Source organism: Tetrao urogallus (genome assembly GCF_951394365.1).
Source record: "Tetrao urogallus genome assembly, chromosome: 2".
Classification (NCBI taxonomy): Eukaryota; Metazoa; Chordata; class Aves; order Galliformes; family Phasianidae; genus Tetrao; species Tetrao urogallus.
The window spans coordinates 109,481,150-109,503,650 of NC_136814.1; the positions used below are offsets into that span (position 1 = coordinate 109,481,150).

Here is a 22,501-nt window from a genome sequence, read left to right on the forward strand (position 1 = left end):
TGCAGAGGAGCTCTTCCAGGAAAACAGAGAGAAATCATCACCAACACCTCTTAGAAAAATATTTTTTACCCTGAAAAGCAAACAAACAAACAAACAAACAAACAAAACTCAGCAGTGCTGATAATTAAATACATTTTCTTGAACTAAATCTATCTGCTCGAGACTTTGGGAAACACATCCACAAAGAGCAATCATGCCAAGACGTAAAGCAGTTCATAAGACCCTGAATTCAAAGGCAAGCCAGTCTCACATAGGTAGAGAACTGTTGAACCTTCATGCAGTCTGGACAGGTAAATCACTCCTTGTTGAAATTCAAACAGCCTGGCTCAGACATGAGTGTGTTGGCATCCCAAGGTATGGGGCGGAGTTTCCTGGCAATCTGCAAAAGGCAGGTCAGTCAGTCATCCGCATCTATAAAGCAGCAAACTGTGCTGCTATTAGAAGCCTGCCTCCCCATCTGGAAATTAAATACAAACATATGCACGTGCCGAAGTGTGGCTTGGAGAGAAATTACTGCCCTGACAACACCGAATGGGAACAGGAAGGAAAATAAAAACAAAAATTCAAACATATCTGTGCCTTCACTGTTTCGTCTTCTGTCAGAGGCAACAGAAGTTTCTAATTAAGGATAACTTAAGGGACAAAGAGGTACAAGGTGATGAAGGAGAGTGAATCCACACATTTGTTAATACAGTAATAGGCTAATGTCTGATAGAAAATTTACATTGCTTATTCCTACTGCAATTCACTAAGAGACTCACTCCTCTCAGCAGTCACAACACAGTACCAACACCCAGCACTTCATTCTTCGCTGACACCCAACGCATCTGCAGAAGGTTTTGATATCTGTAATAGCAAAAGGAGAAATTCTGCCTTTCGTAATTGTGGGTATCAGGTACAGCTATCACACAGCAGGATTTGGACCCTTTGATCAATATGGGGCACATCAAGGAATGTGTGTTAGTGTGTAATCCTGGGATAAACCCTGAATGGTTTGGGTTTTTCACTGAAAAAAAAATAAAATAAAATCCACAAACACATGAGATGGGAATTTAATCTCTGTTATTTTTCATTCTATGAATTATAAGAATAATCCAGAAGAATGAAAAAAATAAAGGAAAAATGCAGGACAGCCATTGAATTCGTGACTGACTTCATGACCGTGACCACAGTGGAGACGTTGGGCAGGAGCTTAACACCTGTACTTCCCAAAGCTTCACACCACTGAAGTTCAACAGGAACCGCAGGCACTGACAGAGACTCACCACACCTGCGTGATCACTTCTGCACTACAAGCATAAGCTGAAAGGCCAAGGGAGGTGGTGACGCTGCTATTTCTCTGGTTTGCCCAGCAGCTGGCAGCCCTGGGCCCTGCAGTGGCTGCCCAGTGCCAAAGAGCTTGTGACAAACTGCTAGGGCTAAGAATCGTAGAATCATTTTAGATGGAAGGCTCCCCCGCCATGAACAGGAACACCTACAGCTCATCAGGCGCTCAGAGCCCTGTCAGCCTGACCCTCAGTGATTCCAGGGATGGGGTTTCCACCATCTCTCTGGGCAAGGAGGAAGTCTAAGGCCAGTGCCCACGAGCCATGCCAAATACCAAGCTGTTCCCCCCCCCAAAAAAAACCCACAAATATTGTCAATATAGAGAAGGGTTAATAATGTGCTGGGATATTTTTGGTCCTTGTATGACACAATTCATTTTCCTTCTAAGCTTTCATGTACCCTTCAAAAAAAAAAAATTATTCATGTTTTCTTTTTAGAAAAGAAATACTAGAACCATTTTGTCAAAGCTTGAAGCAAATATACATGACCTAGGGACTAGCCAGAGTAAGTTCCATCTACTGCCTGGTACCTGATACACACTCCCTAGATCACTACAGCCTCAGTCAGGATGCTCCCTTTTCAGATAGATAGATAGATAACAGATCCGTTGGACTCCAGATGGAGCTGCATACCAGGTATATTCCTCTCCCTGATGCTTCGGCTTGAACCACAATGGAGTGACACTTCCAGCAAATGAAATCTCCAACTCCTTGTCCTCCCTCCCTCACTCCTTCCCTGGAGGCACCAAGGCTACATCTGGTTGGATTAACCAGCCTCCAGAGTTCTTGCACCCACCTGTAAGATGGCTTTTAAAGATAAGACACGGCCCAGCCTGGCCTCATGGGTTAGGAATTTAGTTAAATATATTCTAAAGGGATTTAGTGGGATTTGCTTTGCTATTTATACTATGCAGTATCAGTCATCCTTAAGTCCCCACGTCTTTATATTAGCAGAGCCAGGCAAACTACCAACCGGAAGGGATGCTGTGATATCAGCCCCCAGGATCCTGCTTCCCAGCAGAAATACTCTGGCTTTCCGAAGTTGCTACTTTCCATCAAAATGAGGGTAAATAAGGGTTCACCAAAAGGTGAAAATGTGGGTTCACCAAAATGAGGGTAAATAAGTGAAATACTGAGCATCAAGATACCTGAGAGTGAAACTTCTGAAAGAGATTCAGCCATGGCTCTTGGGTAGCAATTCTGAAACAGCATCCATCGTTAACATATGGCCAAAAAAAAAAAAATCACAAGCTTCTGCCCCCAAGGTAAAAAGGCCAGCAGCTTACTCAGTGCTTGTTACAAGAAAGAGGTGACTGAGGAAAAGAGCAACACAAAGACAACAGAGACTGGGAAGCTTGATTTATGAGGAAAGATTAAAGGAGCTGAACAAGAGTGGCTTGGCCAAACAATGACTAAATCACAACATGAAAAGTAGCCACTGCCAACAGTATTTGAAGTGTCTGTCTGAAGGGCACTGACTGTTTGGGTGGGTCCACTTTGAATGAACTGAGGTCCTGAAACAGAAACAGGAAAAGTGGAAACTGGACCTTTCCTGAAGATGGAGTGTGCTGGGGTTAACTGCCACAGCAATCTCCTCCTCACTTAATGCGGAGAGTGGGCGTCCTGAGAGTTCACCTGCACTGAGCAGACAATTCCTTTAGGGGGCTTCCCGTGGATCTTCCCCATTGCTGAGCACAGGGATACCAAGAATGTTAGAGTCTGTTCTAAAGTCTCCATCCAGCCAGAAGATAAAATACCACTGCATCAGGCTTCAGAGAGCCAGCAGAAACACAAGAAGATATACGAAGAGGGAGAGGAGAGTGGCTCTCCAGACCCTCAGCATGCCACTGAATGTTGAAAAAGCACTTCCCATGGGTAGTGGGAGGACATGGAAACATCAGCCTCTGTGTCCTACAGCACTTCTCACAGAAGAGAGCACAGGAACAAGAGAAATGTTCTTTAGTGGCCACACATCCATCAGTGAGCCATCAGAAATCAGAACAGTCATACAAGTCACATAATTCATATAAGGCACAGCATCAACCCCCCTGACTAACTCATGTAGGTCAGCTGTTAATCTGACCTGCTTTGGAGCTCTTCCAAAGTTAGTCTGCCTGCTTTGGAGCTCCTCCCTGAGTTCTTTTGGCCAGAGAGGCCCCCAGCTGTGGTGACTAACACGTAATGACAAATTATCTTGCCTGATCCTGGTGCCTTTCATTTCAGGATGTAGAAAGGATTGGGTAGAAGTACTGCATGATGAATGTCCAGCAGCCACAAAGCATGGCTCTACTCATCTAACACAGTCACCACCACCAGTAAAAGTCACCAGTGCTGGGGAGGGAGGAGGCACACACAGGTAAGGCTTTATGCTGAAAGATCTTAGACTCAGCTCCTGTGACACAAACCTTGATGTAAACTGTCTTTGCACTTTCTCTCAAGACCCACCAGCCCTGCCTACGTAGCCACAGAATTACTCACAGCAGGGATGGCTTCTCAATAAGCCAGTGCACTGCACAGCAGGACAGGCCTTGCGGCAGCCTGTAGGCATGCCAAGTGATGTAAGTCATTAGAGCACTTCCTAGCAATTAAGTATGCATCTGATGCCTATGATATCTTTCATCAAGGGACTACAGACACCCCTGAGAAGCTCCTTTTTTTTTTTTTTTTCCCCTCCCTATGTCAGCAGTCATTTACAAGCCCCAGTTGTACCAAAGGGCCCCGTCACCGTGTTCTCATATTTTATCATTTTTGGTGGCCTTCACAAAATCACTGTTTATATCCCCTCTCCATCGTGCTCTTCTCCTACTCAGGAGCAAGAGTTTTCCAAATCCCAGAGAATTTCCTGTCTGCTCATTGAAGTGGAGAGATGAAAGAGTGGGCAAGCAAACAAACAGCAGGGCAGTGGGAGATGTGCAGAGAAACAGACAGGTGCTCATCGCCAGCTGAGAGCCCTTCCATAAACAGTGGAAGAAATGGCATTATCTTGGTACATTTTCAAAAGTCAAAGAGAAAGCACATTTGTGATCTATGCAAATATATCTTAGTCATATCGCCAAACACTCCCTTTGCATTTCATCTAACCGATATGGTACTGAGCTGTCAGCAATCTGCAGTAGCCTCCGGGCACTAATGAGTTCCCATCAAGGTGTCAATGCCTCTGGCATGAGCCTCAATTAGGAGCAGTTAAGGAGATCGCTGAATGAAGGGTCAGCCATCCATTGCTCAGACATTCCTCGGACCACAGCCTGCAGTCTCCCACATGGAGGAGGACGGCAGACTGGCTGCCTGCTGCCATCTCGGTAAAGAAGCCTCACATCTGATAACATTAAAGTCAATTACCAACTCTGCTTGTCTTGACATGCATGGAAAAATCAACAGGAACCCTATTTAACGATGATGTTCAGTGAGGTTCCCAGGTGAAGAAGCTGGCTGTGACAATAAAACAGTAGATGTCTGTAAGTTATCCAGAACTTTTAAAAGAACTCTGTAAAAGGAATAATCATGCCAAAGAACAGAAAGTCTCAATAGCAGAGTTATGCATACAGGGAAAAAAAATATCGTCATACAAATAATCCCCATCACTTTAACTCTGCTTCACTTATCTCTCCCCATGCTTCTTGAAAGATTCCCTTACAATGGATTAGGTTCAAATGCCATCCTGCACAGCCATTCGCAGGTAGGTCTGCTTTTCTTGGGTGACATTAAGAATGGACTACAATTGCTTTCAAGGCTGTGTCCCAGAGTAGGCTGGTCTCAGCACAGCCGGGGGGGACCCACAAAGCCACGCTCAGTCTGGGACCAGTTCTCTATTTGGCAAAATGCTGTTCAGCCCCAAGGACTTGCGTATGTATGCCAGAGAAAATCATTTGACAGTAGCAACTCTTTGAGGTTAGAAACCTCAAGGATTTGTCAGCCAGCATAAAATCTTGGTTTATGTTAGTGTAGCACTACAATTATTGCAGCGGGCATTCTGGGTTCATACTAACACATTTCTAAAAGTCTCTAAGAAAATGTAGGTAATATCAGAAGGAAAAGAAATCCCACCTGCCTTCCCACCGTCCTTGCCATCAGCCCCTGCACAAAGTCTTCACATACACCAGCCATGGCTGTACCTCCACCTGTACCCTCTGGGCAAAACAACCCTGGAGCATCCCCTACACTACGTGAGAACCCCACGCTGAGCCCCTTACCCACTGCACTTTTAGATGGTGGTCTTTATCAAGTACAACAACAACAAGAAAGAAATAAAAGGAATATAGGATTCAGGCACACAAAACTGAGTGTGTCAGGAGCATCAGAGTAATTTAACTAACTCTCTATAGGACTCTTTTCTTCCATAGTAGAAGCCCTACACGATTTTCAGTAAGGCTGAAGTGAATGACCGCAGCAGGCTTGCTAAGCTTCCCTAGTTGTAAGGTGGCATTCTGCTTCCATCATTGTAAAAAGTGTCCTTTGAACTCTCTCAGCATCCTCCAGCCCCTTCTTCTTTCCTCCTTATCCCCAAGGCAATGACTTTTATCTCCAGGTCTCCATTTCTTCTCTGCAATAATTAAAGGGCTTCCAAGCCTTTCTTTAGAGGTGACAGCATTGCCTACTCCTCCTCCACCTGAGATGCCAAGCTCTGCTTCCTCAGAATATTTATTTATCCTAATCTACATCAGACAAGCTCATCCTTCCCTGGTAATGAAAATCTGCTGTCTGGGATAGCCAGGCCAGACATGATCGGATTGTTCTGGACGTACAATTCAGATCACACTACAGTGAGTTGTATGGTGAGCAAAGACAGAAAGGAGCCACACACTGACAGCTTCCCATTACCTCATTTACCAAGCTTCATCTTCAAACTAATTAGGCTGTTTGTGCTTTTCTAACTCCGAGCTAAGTTTGTTCCTGGACACATCATCCCAATCCACGTTCTTGGGCAACCTCTAACCTTAAACCTAAACAAGCCATTGCCTCTATAGCATATTCTTCCTTGATGTATGATAGCAGAGCCACTACAGACTCTGTTCATAACAGGTACCTTCAAGCCCATCAGTAGAGTTGAGTGTCTCACTCTAGCTCAGGCCAGCAAGAGATCTTGCCTTTTCCTTTAATTAATCATCTCCAACAGATTTGTACTGTTGATCCAAGTTATAAGAACCTTGCGTAACGAGGAGTTTCCTTCTTTGCTTCTCTCCAAGGTCCAGGAAACTGCAACCATAAAGAAAGTTACTCAATCATCAGTAAAGATGAAAAAGTCACAGCCTCAGAAGCTGGAAAACATCAGCCTTAAACTGATATGTCCGACCCATCATGGAGCAGTTACACTATTACACATATGCTTCTCTAATAGGTTCTATGAAGTTTGAGAATTCCTGAATGATCTCAGTTTCTAAAAAGAAGAAAAAAGCTTTTTTCTTTTCCTTCCCTTCATGGAAGTATATAAAAGGCTGGAAGGAGGTTCAATACATCCATTTGCTTGCAGGAACAGGAAACAAATGCTATAACCAAATGAAAAGCCACTCTGCACTCTCCCCCACTGTACCGACTTCAGTCCATGGCAATCTACAACAAAACTAAGAACAAAAGATCAGAAAAATCAAACGGTGGGAGTGGAAATCAGGACTCATAAGGAAAAAAAAGACAGGTGTTGTAATCATCATTACAAGGCAGTGGTAATTTTGACCAAAATGAACACTTGACCAAGAACATAGTGGTTGAAAGCCATCTAATCAGATGTAGATATGTGCACTGTAGAAGTCCTGTGTACAGATTGTGTATCTCAACTAGGTACAAGCAGCTCAGTTTACAGTTAGCACAGGGGAACTGTCACCTCAAATATGCTGTTCATCTTTCAGGCATCTGCTTTAGGATGAGATGATTTGTGCCTCAAAGGCAGCTGTTCCTCTCAATTACCAATAAAAGTAATTTTTCTCAGATGGGAACGTTTACACTGTAAATCTCTATGCTTATATGCCTGCACTTGGTTAGATGAATCCCACTTCATGAACGTTTCATTCTTTGTAGTCATTACATGGGACTGGATAAGAGATGCACGTAACTTGACCAGAAGCACAGGTTTGATGCACAAAAAACCAAAACTACACAAGCTTCTATTATCTTAGAAAAATAAGACTCAGGCTTTGAACATACGTCCCAAACCTCATCTGAACCTTGATTTCTGACAATGAAAGTAGCTATATTTTGGGATTATATTCCAAAATTACTTATTACTTCATTACGTGGTAGGTCAAACTATTTGGCCTTAATTTAAAATCTGAGTGCCTTTGAGTTCTGCTTTACCATATGGCAAAAGAATTCTGTTACACAGTTTCAAACACTGTATATCCAGTTTAATATCCTTGGAGCTAAGTTGCTTGAAATGTTTGTTTGCTGGCAAAAATCAGTTTTGTAACTTCTGACAAAAGAAGTCCTTCTATATATTGTGTCTTCCTCTAGCAAGAGGCTGCCTGTATTGCTCTGTTTCGAAAGGTGTCTATTAAGTTTTCTTCTTAATTTGAAGTCTGGAACTGCTTTTTCCCCATTTGTTGGGGATCCTGGACATTGTTTTTTATACCAAGAGAAAGCACTTTAGCAGTAATAAAAGTACGTGCAGTCAGAAACACTGACAAGTTCACTATGCAGGAGGTAATGGACAACAGCACGGCCCTTTTGAGATGACAGGAGAGCCTTCGTGCAGACCTTCAGCCTCTCTCCTCATTGCGATTAAAAAGGCTCTCATCTAAAACGTCAGTGCTCTCATCTAAAACAAAGCCTGCCTCTAGTCCAACATACACAGGATATTTATTTAACCGCGACATTTTGGAGTTAGCCAAACTGCTTTTCCAAGTACTCAGAGATCACCCCAGATAATCCCCATCACCTCTCATCGGCCTCTTTAGTCTCTCAGTAGCACAAAGCTACCATAAAACAGCACTGGCTGATGATTGCAGTGATGCTTTATCCTTTACTTATCAAGCTCCCTTATTGAGTTACCTGTGACTTCCTCCATTTTGTTATAGCCACGTCTAACAGAACATTACCACTACCAGTTATGCAGACCTGATAACCAAACCACTGAAACATGCCTACAAACAAAGAAATTCACAATCTCCTTTTTTTTTTTCTCCCTCTCCTTTTCTTTCCCCCCATCAGGCCATTTCTGATCAGTTCATGCATTTGAAGACCAGAGGCTTACACTGACTGCAAGGGTCAGGTCTGGCAGGCAGGACAGCAGTCACTTGGATTGCTCGCTTCTTATTGCGCCGTTCTTGCTACATACAGACAGGCCCTATTCAAGGACTTGAGAAAGCATTAAACTTTCATGGTATTGAACGCGTGGGACTTAAAAATAATGCATACCTTTAAATATTCCCTTGAATGAAGTGATATCACTCGTGAGACAAAAATGCAACTTTTCTTTAAACTCACTGCTGGGTTAGAAGTTCAGTACAGGCAGAAAAAGTCTAGAACACCAGGGAGGAAAGATGTTTAGAGAGTTAAAGAGAATCTTTAAAGATAACAAATAGACAATTAAGAAAAAGGAAAAGGTGAGGAATACAATAACTTTTATCAGTAAGTACAAAAATCACTGCAATAATGACACCAGCAGAATCATAGAATTGTCAAGATTGGAAAGACCATCAATATCATCTAGTCTGATCCATTACTGGGGAGCAGAGGCCAATCCTCACCTCATCACAACCTCATTTCAGGAAGCTGTACAGCATCTTAAGGTCTCCCCTGAGCTCCACTTCTCCAGACTGAACAATGTCAGTTTCCTCAGCCACTCCCCATGAGAGCGGTGCTCCAGATCCTTCACAGCTTAACCGTCCTTCTCTGGACATACTCCAGGGCCCCAACATCATCTCTGTAGTCAGAGGCCCGCAACTGAACACAGTACTCAATGTGCAGCCTCACCAACGTGAATACAGATCACCTCACTAGTCCTGCTCACCGCACTGTTTGTGACAGAGGCCAGGATGCTCTTGGTACTCTTGGCCACCTGCGCACACTGCTGGTTCACATTCAGCCAGCTGTCAGCCAGCACCCCCAGATACTTTCCTGCCATGCTGCTTTCTAGCTGCTCTGCCCCAGGCCTGTAGCGATGCACGGAGTTTTTGTAACAGAAATGCAAGACGCTGCACTTGGTCTTGTTAAAGCTCATGCAACAACACTTTTCCTTTAAGCCAGATTCATCAACTTAAGTCTTTATGTCTGGAAGGTATTCTTACAACCAATAAAACACAGAGGCTGTAGGAATGAATCTCCAAGAAATTTGGAACTAGCTAATAAGAAACCAGAGCTGTTGCCTTACCTATTTATCTCTTGAAGAAGGCAGGAGATTAGGAACAGGGCTCAGCTCCTCCTGAAAAGTCACAGAAGAAGAGTCCAAGAGACTTTTTCAGATGTACTCCTATCAGGACTTGGAGATGTCACATCACTTGCTGTTCACAGCTTCTCTATGCAAACTGCACCAGCACTAACAGCAGTCGTAAAGCCCACCTCAGCAAAAGGGCCACGATTTCTGCTCACAATACAAGTTTTGAATTTATATAATCCTTTATCACCTCACAAAGTAATCCCTCATTGGATTTTTTTCTTTTTTCAGGAATTGCTGTCAGCGAGAGACATTATTCTCTGTCCAGCCCTGTTCATGCTTTAGCACCAAGAGCTGAGTTCAGCTGCCCTGAACCTACAGCGAGTAAAGTATCTCACAAGGAAAATGGCTGTTTGAAGGTCCTCCCATGCACATAGCACATCCATCAGCGGGCTTGCTCTTACCACCTCTTCTGAAGAGGCACTGATGGTCAGTAACTCTTGGCATGGACACATCAGTTTTTTTGTCGCAGGTAAGACAAGTGACATGGTCAGTCAGACCACGGCTGAAGCGATGCCCAGAGAAACCTGTGACGTACATCTGTCTTGCTTCCAGGTGACACTAGGACTATTCTGTGTCTGTCACTTCTCTCCAGCAAAAACCATCACAGCCACAAACCCACTCTGCATGAATCCAGCATCTTTAACTGTAAGAGGTGGGGAAAAAAGATACGTATCCAGACACAGGTGACAGAAGAGATTGGCCTAAATCAAAAGAAATCCATCTGAGTCACTTTTAGCAGTTGCCATGCTATAATGGGATGGAAAGCAACGTGATAATAACAGGGTGGCAAAATCTTTGGCTACAGTAAATGAGAACGAGCCCAGATGCTGCGGCTGTGTACACAGGAATGAAGGAAAAGAATCGCTTACCTTTGGAAGGCCTCAGGCATGCAGGGACCTCCAAGAAGACCCCCTCACCTCAATGCCAACCCTTAAATGAGGGCTCGGAAGGGGTGGATCCTGGCTCCAGCCCTTCTGGTCCGCAGTACATTGCATGCAGCTGAGCTCCCTGGGTTGGCCCTGCCCTCCCAAAAGTTGCTCCGTCACTGGCTCAGGCCATGACTTAGTCAAAGCCAGTCCCTTTTCACTCCCATGGGTTTTGTGAAAGTGAGAGAACATCACAGCAGGAGTAATAATGCATGCATACATACTTATGAAAACCCAAAACAAGGAGATATCCAACAGGAATACACCACATTTATTCTTTAAGCTATAAGACATCTAGTTGCTTGGTTTTATAATTTCTTTTAAGAGAATACCAGAATGATCCTTGATCCAGCATGGCCATGTGGAACTAGAATTTGATTTCTTGTTTAGTTGGGCTTTATATTTTGAAGGATTTTGCTTTTTGAGAGGAGAATTATGTGTCTGATGATCAGTTCAGACATGCTGAATCATGATAGCTCAGATCGTGGTTTTGAGAAGGAACCATGGACACCCTCAAATAATGAGGCAGATTTCACCTATTGGAAATCAAACCAGGGCATATTGTGCTCTCAAGCGTGACTTATTTCCTGATGCAGTTAGGCTTTAACTAGGAAAGCTGAAGTCATGCGAAGAGATCAACAATGCCTTCTACAGTAGACTTTGGGATCAGAACCACAATGCGTGAAGGCTGCATAGGGCTTTGAAGGAGATCTTCTTGGAAATACATCATGGGGCCCTATTTGGTTTGTTCCTGATTTTGAATTATGGAGCTCACATCCCCATGAGAATGAGATTCTCTCCAATCTGTTTATGAAAAAAATAATATAGCAGTGTCAACTCCCTGGCAAGAAAATTTGCAAGGCTTTGAATAGATAATATTCCTGTTTCTTGCTAAATCATTTCAAACAAAAACAAAGAAGTGACAAGGGAAAAAAAAGTTTAACATTCCTGCTGCTTCTGCCAAATGAAACAAACAGCCAGGCAGGCATTCAGAGCTTCATGCTCTTGATTCTCTTGCACTGTTTTTGAACAGGCAACACATCAGCCACACCACAGCATCTATTCAAATTCTATAGCATTCCATATCAAAAATCATATATCAGATTTAGCATGCTGCTGTTGCACATAGGGATTCATCCACAGATTTGCTGTTTGGAGACACAGCCAGCACCTCATCTGCTAGATCAGATGGCTCATCTACTCAGCAGATCCAAAACAGCACCAGGATTTCTCTTTTCAGTGAATGTAGAAAGAAACAGAGGGAGAGGCAAAGCTGATCCTAGCAACAACTATACAAACAAAACCCTCAAGCAAATATTTTCATATCTATCAGCTACAAATGATCAAAATTTCTTAACTGGGAAAGTCAGACCTGAAGTTGTTTTCATACTGCATCGTTCTCTTCTGCAGCACAGGAGGATTAGTCAGATAGGAGTACAGTGTCTACTCAGCACTGTGACTTATGATCCCAACTGAAGACATGTCATTTTCAAACAACAGTATTTTCTTAGGAAAATATTGCCATTTTCACCTGAAGTTTTTTCAACGAATGCCGTGGGCATGGATTAGTGATTGCCTTATTGTTTGGTAAAAAATGAAATACAGAACAAAATAAAAAGGATCCTACTGTTAACCACAACTTTTCTGCAGGAAAACGAAACAGCAGGGTATCATTCAGGGTAAAAGCACCTGATGGATCATAGAATCATTAATGCTGGAAAAGACCACTAAGGTCATCTAGTCCAGCCATCAAATGGGCTAACAGAATTTGCTGCCTCGAGGAGGCAGTGTTGAATGGGTTAACAAAATGTCATTTCCATGCTTCCTGCTTTTTCCTGTCAACCCAATAAGTAGAAAAAGAGACGGAATTAAACCTCTCAGGTAATCCACGGGCTTTCCATTTAACCAAATGAAAATAACAATGAGCCAAGTGGAAGCTCAACAACATTTTACGTACATGCGTAACTCTTCTCATTTTTCACGTACTGCTGCTCATCAAACACGTACCCCAGCGAGAACTGATTTTGTGACTCACCACAGGTATAGATGACATTCAGATGCTTTTGGATGCCGGGATAACAAGGATCTCCAAATTCATAGGTGCTGGCATATATGCTACAACTTCTTTTCCCATGGCAGCGCTTGATCATGAGTTGGAGAGCAGTAGCTGACTTGCAGTCTGTAAAGGAAAAAGGACAGAGCATGGAAGAAAGATCTCAGGAGTCTCTTTCCAGTGCATTTATCCAGAAACACTACATGCTTCCTTGTAAATTAAATAACTGCCACAGGAAAAGAAAATACATGGGTAACAGTTAAAATATGCATGTGGAATTTATGACGTGTATCATTTATTGGTTTATCATTTATTTAGCTGTCTGATAATGCAACTGATCGCAGCAACATGCAAAATTATTAGCAACTTTCCACTTTATGGGTATGAGCAAAATGGGCTTTGTGAACTTCTTCAGGGAAGAGTAAAATTGATTTGAGTGTGTAGATTTTTTTCCAGATTTTGCTTGTTTCATTTTGAGAGGAAGAGAGAGAGTGAGTGTGGGAGGTTTGTGAGGTTCTTTAGCCTTTGCTATGTACAAAAGAGCTGTCTCAACTCTGCAGATTCCACACTGCTTCTGCAGAAAGAAGTGGTCATTGTCCCTGTCTGCTCTTTGCAGATGCTGTATTTCTAAGCCTATGGTTTTTTACAGTTTTACTGTCCACCATCTAGGTAGAAATATTCTATTAATTGTGTTTGTTCCACGCAAGTATAAATATTTGTCAGATCAGGACTTGAGAATACGCAGAAGTCCAAAAGTACTCACCAGATTGTTTGCAACTGTTTTCTCGTGTAAAACAGAGAGGACAAGCTCTCCAAATTTTCAATGCCAGACTGACAGTTTGCTTTCACTGTCCAACCACAGCCAATGACAGTGGGAATCAACAAGATAGTTTTTGTTTAACATTAAGAAGTTATAGCAATAGAAAATCTACTGAGAAAAGAATACAAATCCATTTGGTCACTCGTTAGGAAGCAGGGAAAGGGAAAGTGGACCCTAAAAGGTATTGAATGATACAAAAAGTATGATGGTTTAACACCAATAGGCAACTAAACACCACTATGTTGCTCTCTTTCTCTCCTTCAACAGATCAAGTGGGGAAAATATGATAGAAAAAGGATCACAGGTTGAGATAAGGACAATGAGATTTCAAACCAGTTACTGTTACAGAAAAACAGATGAAACATTAGGGAGATTAATGTAATTTGTGAGCTGCTGCTAACAAATGAGAGCAATAAGAACTGAAAGCAAACTACTAACACCTTCATCCCCACCCACCCTCCTTCACCTCCTCCTCCTGAGTGGTGCAGAGGAATGGCACACAGGACTGAGTTAGTCCACAAGACTTACTAGGGCTGGCTGGTTCAGAACATGGAGCGAGAGAGCAGGGGTTGCTCCTGGGCTGCAGGGAGCTTCAGCTCTGCACCTGAAGCACCTCCTGCCCTCTTTCTGTGCTGCCCTTGGGGGTTGCAGGGCTGCTTCTCTCCCATTTCTCATCCTCTCTCCCAGCTGCTGTTGCACAGCAGTTTTTCCCTCTCCTCAGTCTGCTCTCCCAGAGCGCACCCAGCATTGCTCAGGGCTCAGCTCTGGCCACTGGCAATCGCTTAGGAGCAGCTGGAGCTGGCTGTGATCTGACGTGGATGGGGCAGTGCGGGGCTCTGCTCACAGAGGGCACCCCTTGCAACCTGCTGTTCAACAAATGCCAGAGGTTCCAACAGAAATATCTGCATTTGTCTTTTTGTCAAAGGTCCAGTAAGAGAAAGTCATCAAGTCTACTCACTAGACAAGATTTCATGGAGGGTATCTATTCTTTTTATTTGTTTTGGTTCCCACACAAAACAGACAGCATTCCAGGGCAGTGCAGGGGCCTCACTCCCCAACACTCCATGGGAGGATGAGGAATTACCCACACATCTTCCACGGCTGGTCCTGCGATCATCAGCCTTTGGGTTCTCCTCCTGTAGGAACAAGTAGTTTCAATGGTTACAAGCCACAGGCTCTGCTCTCCAGCTCAGTAGACTGGATTGACTCTGCAGGACCCAGCTCTGTAGAGTCAGCACACTGAATGTGCTGTATGCGAACGTGATGATATCACCAGCTTCTCTGGACACCATCAGTCATGCCTTGGTATTGACAAGCTCCTTTCTCCCATGCAGAAAGCTACAATCTCTATCCATACTGACCTTAACAGCTTCATTGGCACTACAAAACCAAACAAGGCCTGAATGCTTACACACCAAGTTTAAGAGTTATCCTGTGAGCATGATTTTGCCAAGTGGCGTTATGCCAGACACTGCAGAGGTCCAATGTGAGAAATCACAAGGGCTGTTTCCAACTGTCAGTTTGCAGAAGGCTTCCCTGGATATTCTGAGGAGAAGAGCAGGGGCACGTGGTAGAGGATTTCACCACACAGACACCACGTCAGCCAGTCACAGCACCAGGCAGCAGGCTCTTTCTCACTGTATTTAGTACAGTACGTGAGCATAATCCTGTTGCTATCTTTTTCAGGTAGAAGCTTCTCCCCAGGAGAAGACAGTCTTGCCTATGCTACCCACCAAAACCAAAATGCCATACTGCCAACAGACAGCTGTGAGACCCTGCTATGGCCCCTTTGCAGTCCCACCAACCAATGCAATGCAGCCCAAGTTATAATGGCCAAGCAAAGAGTCATGCAGCTTCATCTGGCAGAGTGGGTCCTAACACTGCTGTTCCTGTTTGTGTGTTAACTGTGCTAAGGACCAGCCTATGCTGTTTGGTTAGCATGCTTGCTGGTAAATGAAAACTTTCCCAGCCCATTCCCAGGCCCTGAGGCCAATTGTGTTGGAACAACCAACATTAATACTATTAAATACTCTTACCTTCCAAAATAGCGGTGAAACACGATAGGAATCAACCCTGTCCCACATACAACTTTAAACCAGTTTCTGGGCTGACTGTTAGTGTGAGTCGGGCCAAGACAACTAATTATGGCAACAAGTGCAGTGTAATTTAACAGAACAGAAGATCTTACAGTATCTGTACCCAGGCCTTGGCACTACTAGTTTGCCACATTCAGGTAAGCCTTAGATACCCAACTTCTTAGGGCACAGACCTACGTCCTCCATATTCGCCTAACCACCAGCAGTGTCATGCTTGACTCTCCAATCACCAGGCTGCTCCAGCTCCACCTGTGCCAGACAAAATGAGCAGAAAGCAGAAGAGACTCTGCATGCTCCAATTATACATGTGGATAAGATCCCTCAGCACAGGCAGTAAAGAACCAAGATTTTAAAAGCCCGATTTATACAGAATTTTTAGAGATTTCAATATTGAAAATACTGAACTCAGTGAATATTCAAATAATACGGAAGAGTCACCTGTTTGGACTGTAGCATATAAATCATACAGTAACTACATTGGAAGCAGTATCTGGAGCTTATCCAGTACAGCCTGCTGCTCAGAACAGGGCCAGCTTTGAAGTTACATCATGTTACTCAGGATTTTGTCTAGGCAAGTTTTGAAAATACCCACAGGTAAATAATCCCCAACCTCCTTGGGCTATGGCATTCTTCAGCTTAATTTTTCTTCTCCTGTATCTAATCAGGTTTCCATTCCTGCAGCTTGTATTGACTGCTTTTGTGATTATTTTTGTTGGGTTTGTTTATTTATGTTTGCTTTGTTTTGCATTCCCAAGAAGTCTTCTGCACAGCCACCTCTTAGGTATTAGAAAAACAACAATAACATCCCTACCTGAGCTTCCTCTTCATGAAAACAAGCCAATGCAGGTCTTTCACCATCTCCCCACATGCTGTGTGTTCCAGTCCCTGACTACCTTGGTGGCCCTTCACTGGATTTGCTGTGTTTTTCAACATCTGTCTGAGGAGTCCAAAACTGAGTATTCATTTTTTCCATGGTAAGGACAAAGACATTCTCTTAGAATCAGTCATATTCTTCCAGTCCAAATAAATCAATAAATAGACTCTATGGCACAATAACAAATTACATATTAGATATTAATAACAAATTAATAAAAAATAACACTGGTGACAGTGGCAAGTTTTCCCTTATTTTTCCTGCACATAAGCACAAATGCCCTGTGCACTTCCAGAATTGCCAGGGCAAGTAGCCCACAGTACTTCTTAAACTGAAATTAGTTTGGTCTCCTCTCTCATATTTTGAGCTGTTAACTTGCTGAGCCTGCACAGAACACACTGAACTGAAAAAATGCAGCAGCAAGGTCCAAATGGGATCATCTCCCTTGAACACTTCTAAGGATTTGTAATATAGAGGTCATGCCAGAGTGTCATATCTAGCATCTTTATTCTCTCACTAACAAGCACTGAAGATGTCAAAATATACCAGAGCGACAGATGGGTGATAGGTGAGGCTACCAGACCCTCATAAACCACAGTTAGCATCATGTCATCTAGAAGTGACAACATGGTCCCATGTCTTAGGAGTATAAAAACACCCAAATCACTCGTGTTACTTTTTATGATGTACATGCTGGTAATTTAACTTCCAAGAGTAAACAATATATAAAGGAGCTGGATTGAAGTGAGAATTCCAAATATATTTGTACTTCTTCATGAGGTGATTCCAGGTATGAAGTCTTCACCTCCACTTGCCTCAGAGAAGCAATAAAATAGAGGTTCTCTTCTCTATAAGTGACGTAGCTAGCATCCCGAAAAGATGCAGAGGAGGCAAGCCCAGCAATGTGGTAGAGCAGAGTAGGGCTATGACCCCATACGGCTGGCCAAACTCAGTTCCTGTTCCTTAGAAGAGGAAAAGTGGATTTGGCACTCTTGTTTGCACTCTTATTCAGGACATCTCATTTCTCCTGTGGCTTGTTTGTTTACTAAGTGCAAACAGTGCATGTTATATTAAACACTATACTAACATCAGTGATGTTAGTACTAACAAGTGATCTCATGTGTCAGATACATGGGGAAGGACACTCACAAATGCCAACACCATAGCTCAGTCTAATGGAAAGTCTACTGCTAAATAGAGCTGGGTCCTGTCACGAACCTTTTAAAGCCCACAAAGCTCAAATCCCACAGCAGAACAATAAAAAGCACTTTATGTCCTCACAGATGATAGAGAATGCACTTATGAAGGCTGGGATAGAGTCACCATTTGCTTTCATTAATCTTGGATAGCTCCAGTGCGCTAAGAATAGATCTGATTCCTGGCTACGGTGAAACTTCAATGCAAAAATGTTCAAAGATATAAGCTGTGCTTTTGAAACATGGTATTTCAAACTAAAGTTCAGGTTTGAAGGACTGTGGGATCATCTCACTTTGTCATCTTTATCCTGAACATGCTTTCTAAAAGCTGTACTTCCCTCCAGCCTTACTACTGCTGCGGATTGACTCCACAGAGGCATAGAATCAGGGAGTCCTTAGAGTTGGAAAGGACACTTAAGGTCATCTAGTCCAGCTCCCCTGCAGTGAACACCACAGATCACTAGATCAGGTTGCCCAGGGCCTGATCCAGCCCTGCCTTGAAAGTCTCCATGGATGGGACATCCACCACATCACCTCTGGGCATCCTGTTCCAACACCTTACTATAGAAGACTTTTTCCTTATATCTAACATACACCTCTCCTCTTTAAGCTGCAAGCTATTTCCCCTTATCCTATCACCACAGACCCTGCTAAAGAGTCTGTCCCCTCCTGTCCTGTCGCTCCCCTTTAGATACTGACAGGCCACCCTCAGCTCACCTCACTCTTCTCTATCTGCACAGCCCCAGCTCTCAGCCTGTGCTGCAGGAGAGGTGTTCCATCTCTTGGATCATTTCTGTGGCCCTCCTCTGGACACACTCCAACAGCTTCATGTTTCTCCTGCACTGAGGACTCCACATCTGGATGCGGTGCTCCAGAGGCAGATCTCCTCCTTCACCCTACTGGCCATACTGCTTTGGATGCAGCCCAGGATATAGTTGGTTTTCTGGGTTGCCAGGGCACATTGTCGACTCGTGTCCAGCTTGCCATCCACCAGCACCCCCAGGTCTCTTTTGGCAGGGCTGCTCTCAATCCATTCATCCCCTAGCTTGTATTAGTAGTGGGGGTTGCCTCAACCCAGGTGCAAGCCTTGCATGTGGATTTGCTGAACCTCATGAGCTTCACCTGGCCCACTGCTCAAGCCTGTCTAGGCCCTTCTGAATGGCATCCCATCTCTCTGGTGTGTCAACTGCATCCCACAGCTTGATGGCATCAACAAACTTACTAAGGGTGCACATGACACCACTGTTGATGTCACTGATGAAGATATTAAAGAGCACTGGCCCCAGCACCAACCCCTGGGGGACACCACTCATCACCAAACTCCGTCCAGACATTGAACTATTGACCACCACTCTCTGGACTCCATCCTGCAGCCAGTTCTTTGTCCATCGAACAGTCCACGCATCAAATCCATCTCTTTCCAGTGTTGTGGGGTACTGCGTCAAAGGCGTTACCAGGACGATCATGAGTCAGCGCTGTGCCCTCGTGGTCAAGAAGGCAAAGGCATCCTGGGGTGTGTTAGAAGGGGAATAGTTAGCAAGAAGAGAAAGGTTCTCCTCCCCCTCTACTCTGCCCTAGTGAGACTGCATCTGGAATACTGTGTCCAGTTCTGGGCCCCTCCGTTCAAGAAGGACAGGGAACTACTTGAGAGAGTCCAGCACAGAGCCACAAAGATGGTTAAGGGAGTGGAGCATCTCCCTTACAAGGGAAGGCTGAGGGACCTGGGTCTCTTTAGCTTGGAGGAGAGACTGAGAGGTGACCTCGTTAATGTCTGTAAGTATGTAAAGGGTGAGTGTCAGGAGGATGAAGCCATTCTCAGTGATGTGTAATGATAGAACAAGCTGCAGTGGGTGCAAGCTGGAATGTAGGAGGTTCCACGTACATATGAGAAAAACTTCTTCACAGTAAGGGTAACAGAACACTGGAACAGGCTGCCCAGACAGGCTGTGAGGTCTCCTTCTCTGGAGGCATTCAAAACCCGCCTGGACAGATTCCTGTGATCATCCCAGGCTGGATGTGGCTTTGGGCAGCCTGGTCTGGTGGTTGGTGACTCGCACATTAAAGGGGTTGAAACTAGATGATCAATGTGGTCCTTTTGAACCCAGGCCATTCTATGATTCTATGACCTGGTCCAGGTGTTCCTGCTCTGGCAGGAGGTTGAACTAGCGCCCTCTCTCTCTAGTATAGTTATGCCCTCCCACACTTTATCGTGGAAAGGCTCACTGTCCATCTCCCACCCCCCTTCACACCTGGTTTAAAGCCCTCCCAGTGAATCCTGCTAGCTTTTCCCCAAAGACCATTCTCTCTGAGAAAGCAAACCCCATCCACTGCCTAGAAACCCAGCACCATATAGGCTAATTGGTCATCAAAAAACGCAGAGTTCTGGTGATGGCATCAGCCACAAAGCCACATATTCAGAGAAGTGATCCTTTGGTTTGTTACCATGTCCTCACCCAACACAGGAGGCAGAAAAGATGAGCTGCACATTCAGTTCCTTTAGACTTGTCCCTAGGCCCTGAAGTCTCTTTTGACAGCCCTTGACCCAGGTAGCCACATCATCTCTCCCTACATGGAAAAGGGATCCAATCACCTACAGCTAATACCCATTTCCTCTTCTTCAACAAAGCAGCCTTAGTGTTGGGGGTCGGCTTTTCCCAATTTGGACTGAGTGAGCTGTAACTACTCTTCACAAAAAGCCTGTATATTGCTGGGCAGCTTCTTTTCACAACTTTTAGCCTAAACCCTTGATAGGCAATTCATTTTACCACTTCAATTTAGTATTCCAGGACTGGTAGGCTGCTCTTGGATCTTCTGTCTTCATCTGCCCGGCCTCTGCCAGGGGTAAAACCCAAATCAGATGATACCAAAACCATACTGGAGAATTTTACCAGCTGTAGCTTGCAGTGAGCAGCAGCTCTACTGGAATCAATCTCAGTGACATAGCGTCCAAATCATCGAGCTCACCACAATGAATGGGTTCTGGTCAGTTAAAGGCTGTTTCCCAGCATGACTGATTTTTATTACTTTTTCCTGGTGAAAAACAACAAAAAAAATGAGACATTTTAAAAATGCCTATTAATCACATCCACTACTTTGGTTACTCACTGTTACTTCTTTTGATGGCAAAACCTATTTGGGTTCAAAAGAATGCTTCCAGTCAGTTCAGTTTTTGTATTACAGTAACTCTTAGCTCAAGCTGTGGTGGAGGTCAGAGTCTTTTCCAAGTCATCACAGATGGATCCACAGATGTGGAATCTTGCTTTGAGATGGGTAACTAATAGCATAATGAAATTGGGCACGTGCCAAGTGCCCAACTATATCTTGAGCATCTGCGCATTTACTGACCTTAGGGTCAGACTCACCTGCCACATCCTGCCTCTTCTGCAGCCTCTTTCACATAGGCAGGCTTTTCAGAGCAAGCAGGACTACATACACCTGAATGCATTCACAAGTTAGCATGCTGTAAGGCTGTCAGGTAGTGCCTTTTCCACAGGCTGCCTATGGGGACAGCAAGGCAGTGGGGCATGGAGAACACCCCAGTGACTCTTTGTCAGAATAAAGAGAGTCAATTCTTCCTGTTCTTCACAGACCTCAGGATCTTAGGAGTGTTGTCTGACAGGACATTTTTATTCTTCTAGCTCATTATTCTTTCATCTGAGCATCAGATCTGTTTTCCACCAATAATCTCAATGGCTCCCACTGCATATTAGTCCTGAGTGCCCTTATTTCACATAAGAATTGACAAGAATTAAAACAGAGCTTAAGAAGAAACCTTCACCCACTTGTCAGAGGAAGCACTCTCTGAACCTAGGACAAATATTGGAGCACTCATGCTACTTTTTCAACAAAGTAAAAGATCTTGAAGTATCAGAAGAACCAAGTGACTGGCTGTAATTGAAGGCTTCAGAAACAGAATCCCTGCCTGAAGTACTGTTTCCATTAGCGCAAGGGAGGTAAGCAACGAGGAACTAAAACACAACTGGTATTACCTGATCAAGGGACAAATTCTGTGGCACTCTTTGGCTCAATGATACTTTGGCTGCACTGGGAGTAGACCTACACCTGATATTCCATTCAGTGGAACCCCTTCTGTCCTCATTAACTTTTGATGAGAAGGCAAAAGGAATGAGCTAAGGCAAGCATTCCTTTGAGGGAAATCATTCAGAAGCAAGTGACAGCTTTGGGAGGAAATGCCTCTAAAGCAAGGGACAGGATTTTTCTCAGAAACACACAGTAAGATTTCTTGATAAAAAATAAAACAGGAATCTTAAAAAAAACCAACCCGCTTTACATCTGCAGACTGGAGCTGAATACACTGCAGACTTAGTTGCAGATGCTATAGTTACAATTGGAAGCGTTTGGTTTATTAATGTGATCTCAAATCTTCTTATCACCTTTGTATCTAGAAGCAGAACTCATATAAAACATGTGAGGCTCGAGTTTGGCAGAGACTGAGTGTGTGAAGCTGAGCAAATGAATAATATTTTGCAGGTCTGGGAGCTAAAGTGAGAATCTGAGGACACCAATGAGCTTGGCTTCAAGAAGTCTCAGAGAACAAAGAAGTCTGGGGCTGGCAAAGACAGTAAACTTTTATTATTTAATTTGCAGCAGAAAACAACTGACTGTGGGCCATAAGTCACTCAAGTTACAAAACAAAGAAGCTAACAGCTATTGCTTCAGCCAGTAGAAGATAGGGCTGGTGCATTAAATGCGCTGCTTTGTGAAGGCCCTGAGTCTACCTGTCCATTCCATTTGTTACAGCCCAACAGAAGCGTTTTCCTGAAGATGCTCACGCTTCAATTAGTGCCTGCATCTACACGGAAGCAAGATCTCTACCTGAGAGGCA

The 22,501-nt window shown here is 43.9% G+C and overlaps 1 protein-coding gene across 2 annotated transcripts in view; it reads right to left on the reverse strand.

The window, feature by feature from the left end:
* Window positions 1-22,501, reverse strand: part of LOC306944159 (protein eva-1 homolog C-like) — a gene marked incomplete at both ends in the record, with an annotated part of 189,016 nt that overhangs the window by 88,682 nt on the left and 77,833 nt on the right. For both annotated transcript variants that reach the window (XM_079532625.1, XM_079532624.1), the window contains one exon: window positions 12,652-12,795. In XM_079532625.1, coding sequence (XP_079388751.1) covers window positions 12,652-12,795 — 144 coding nt within the window. The remainder of the gene's footprint in view (window positions 1-12,651; window positions 12,796-22,501) is intronic.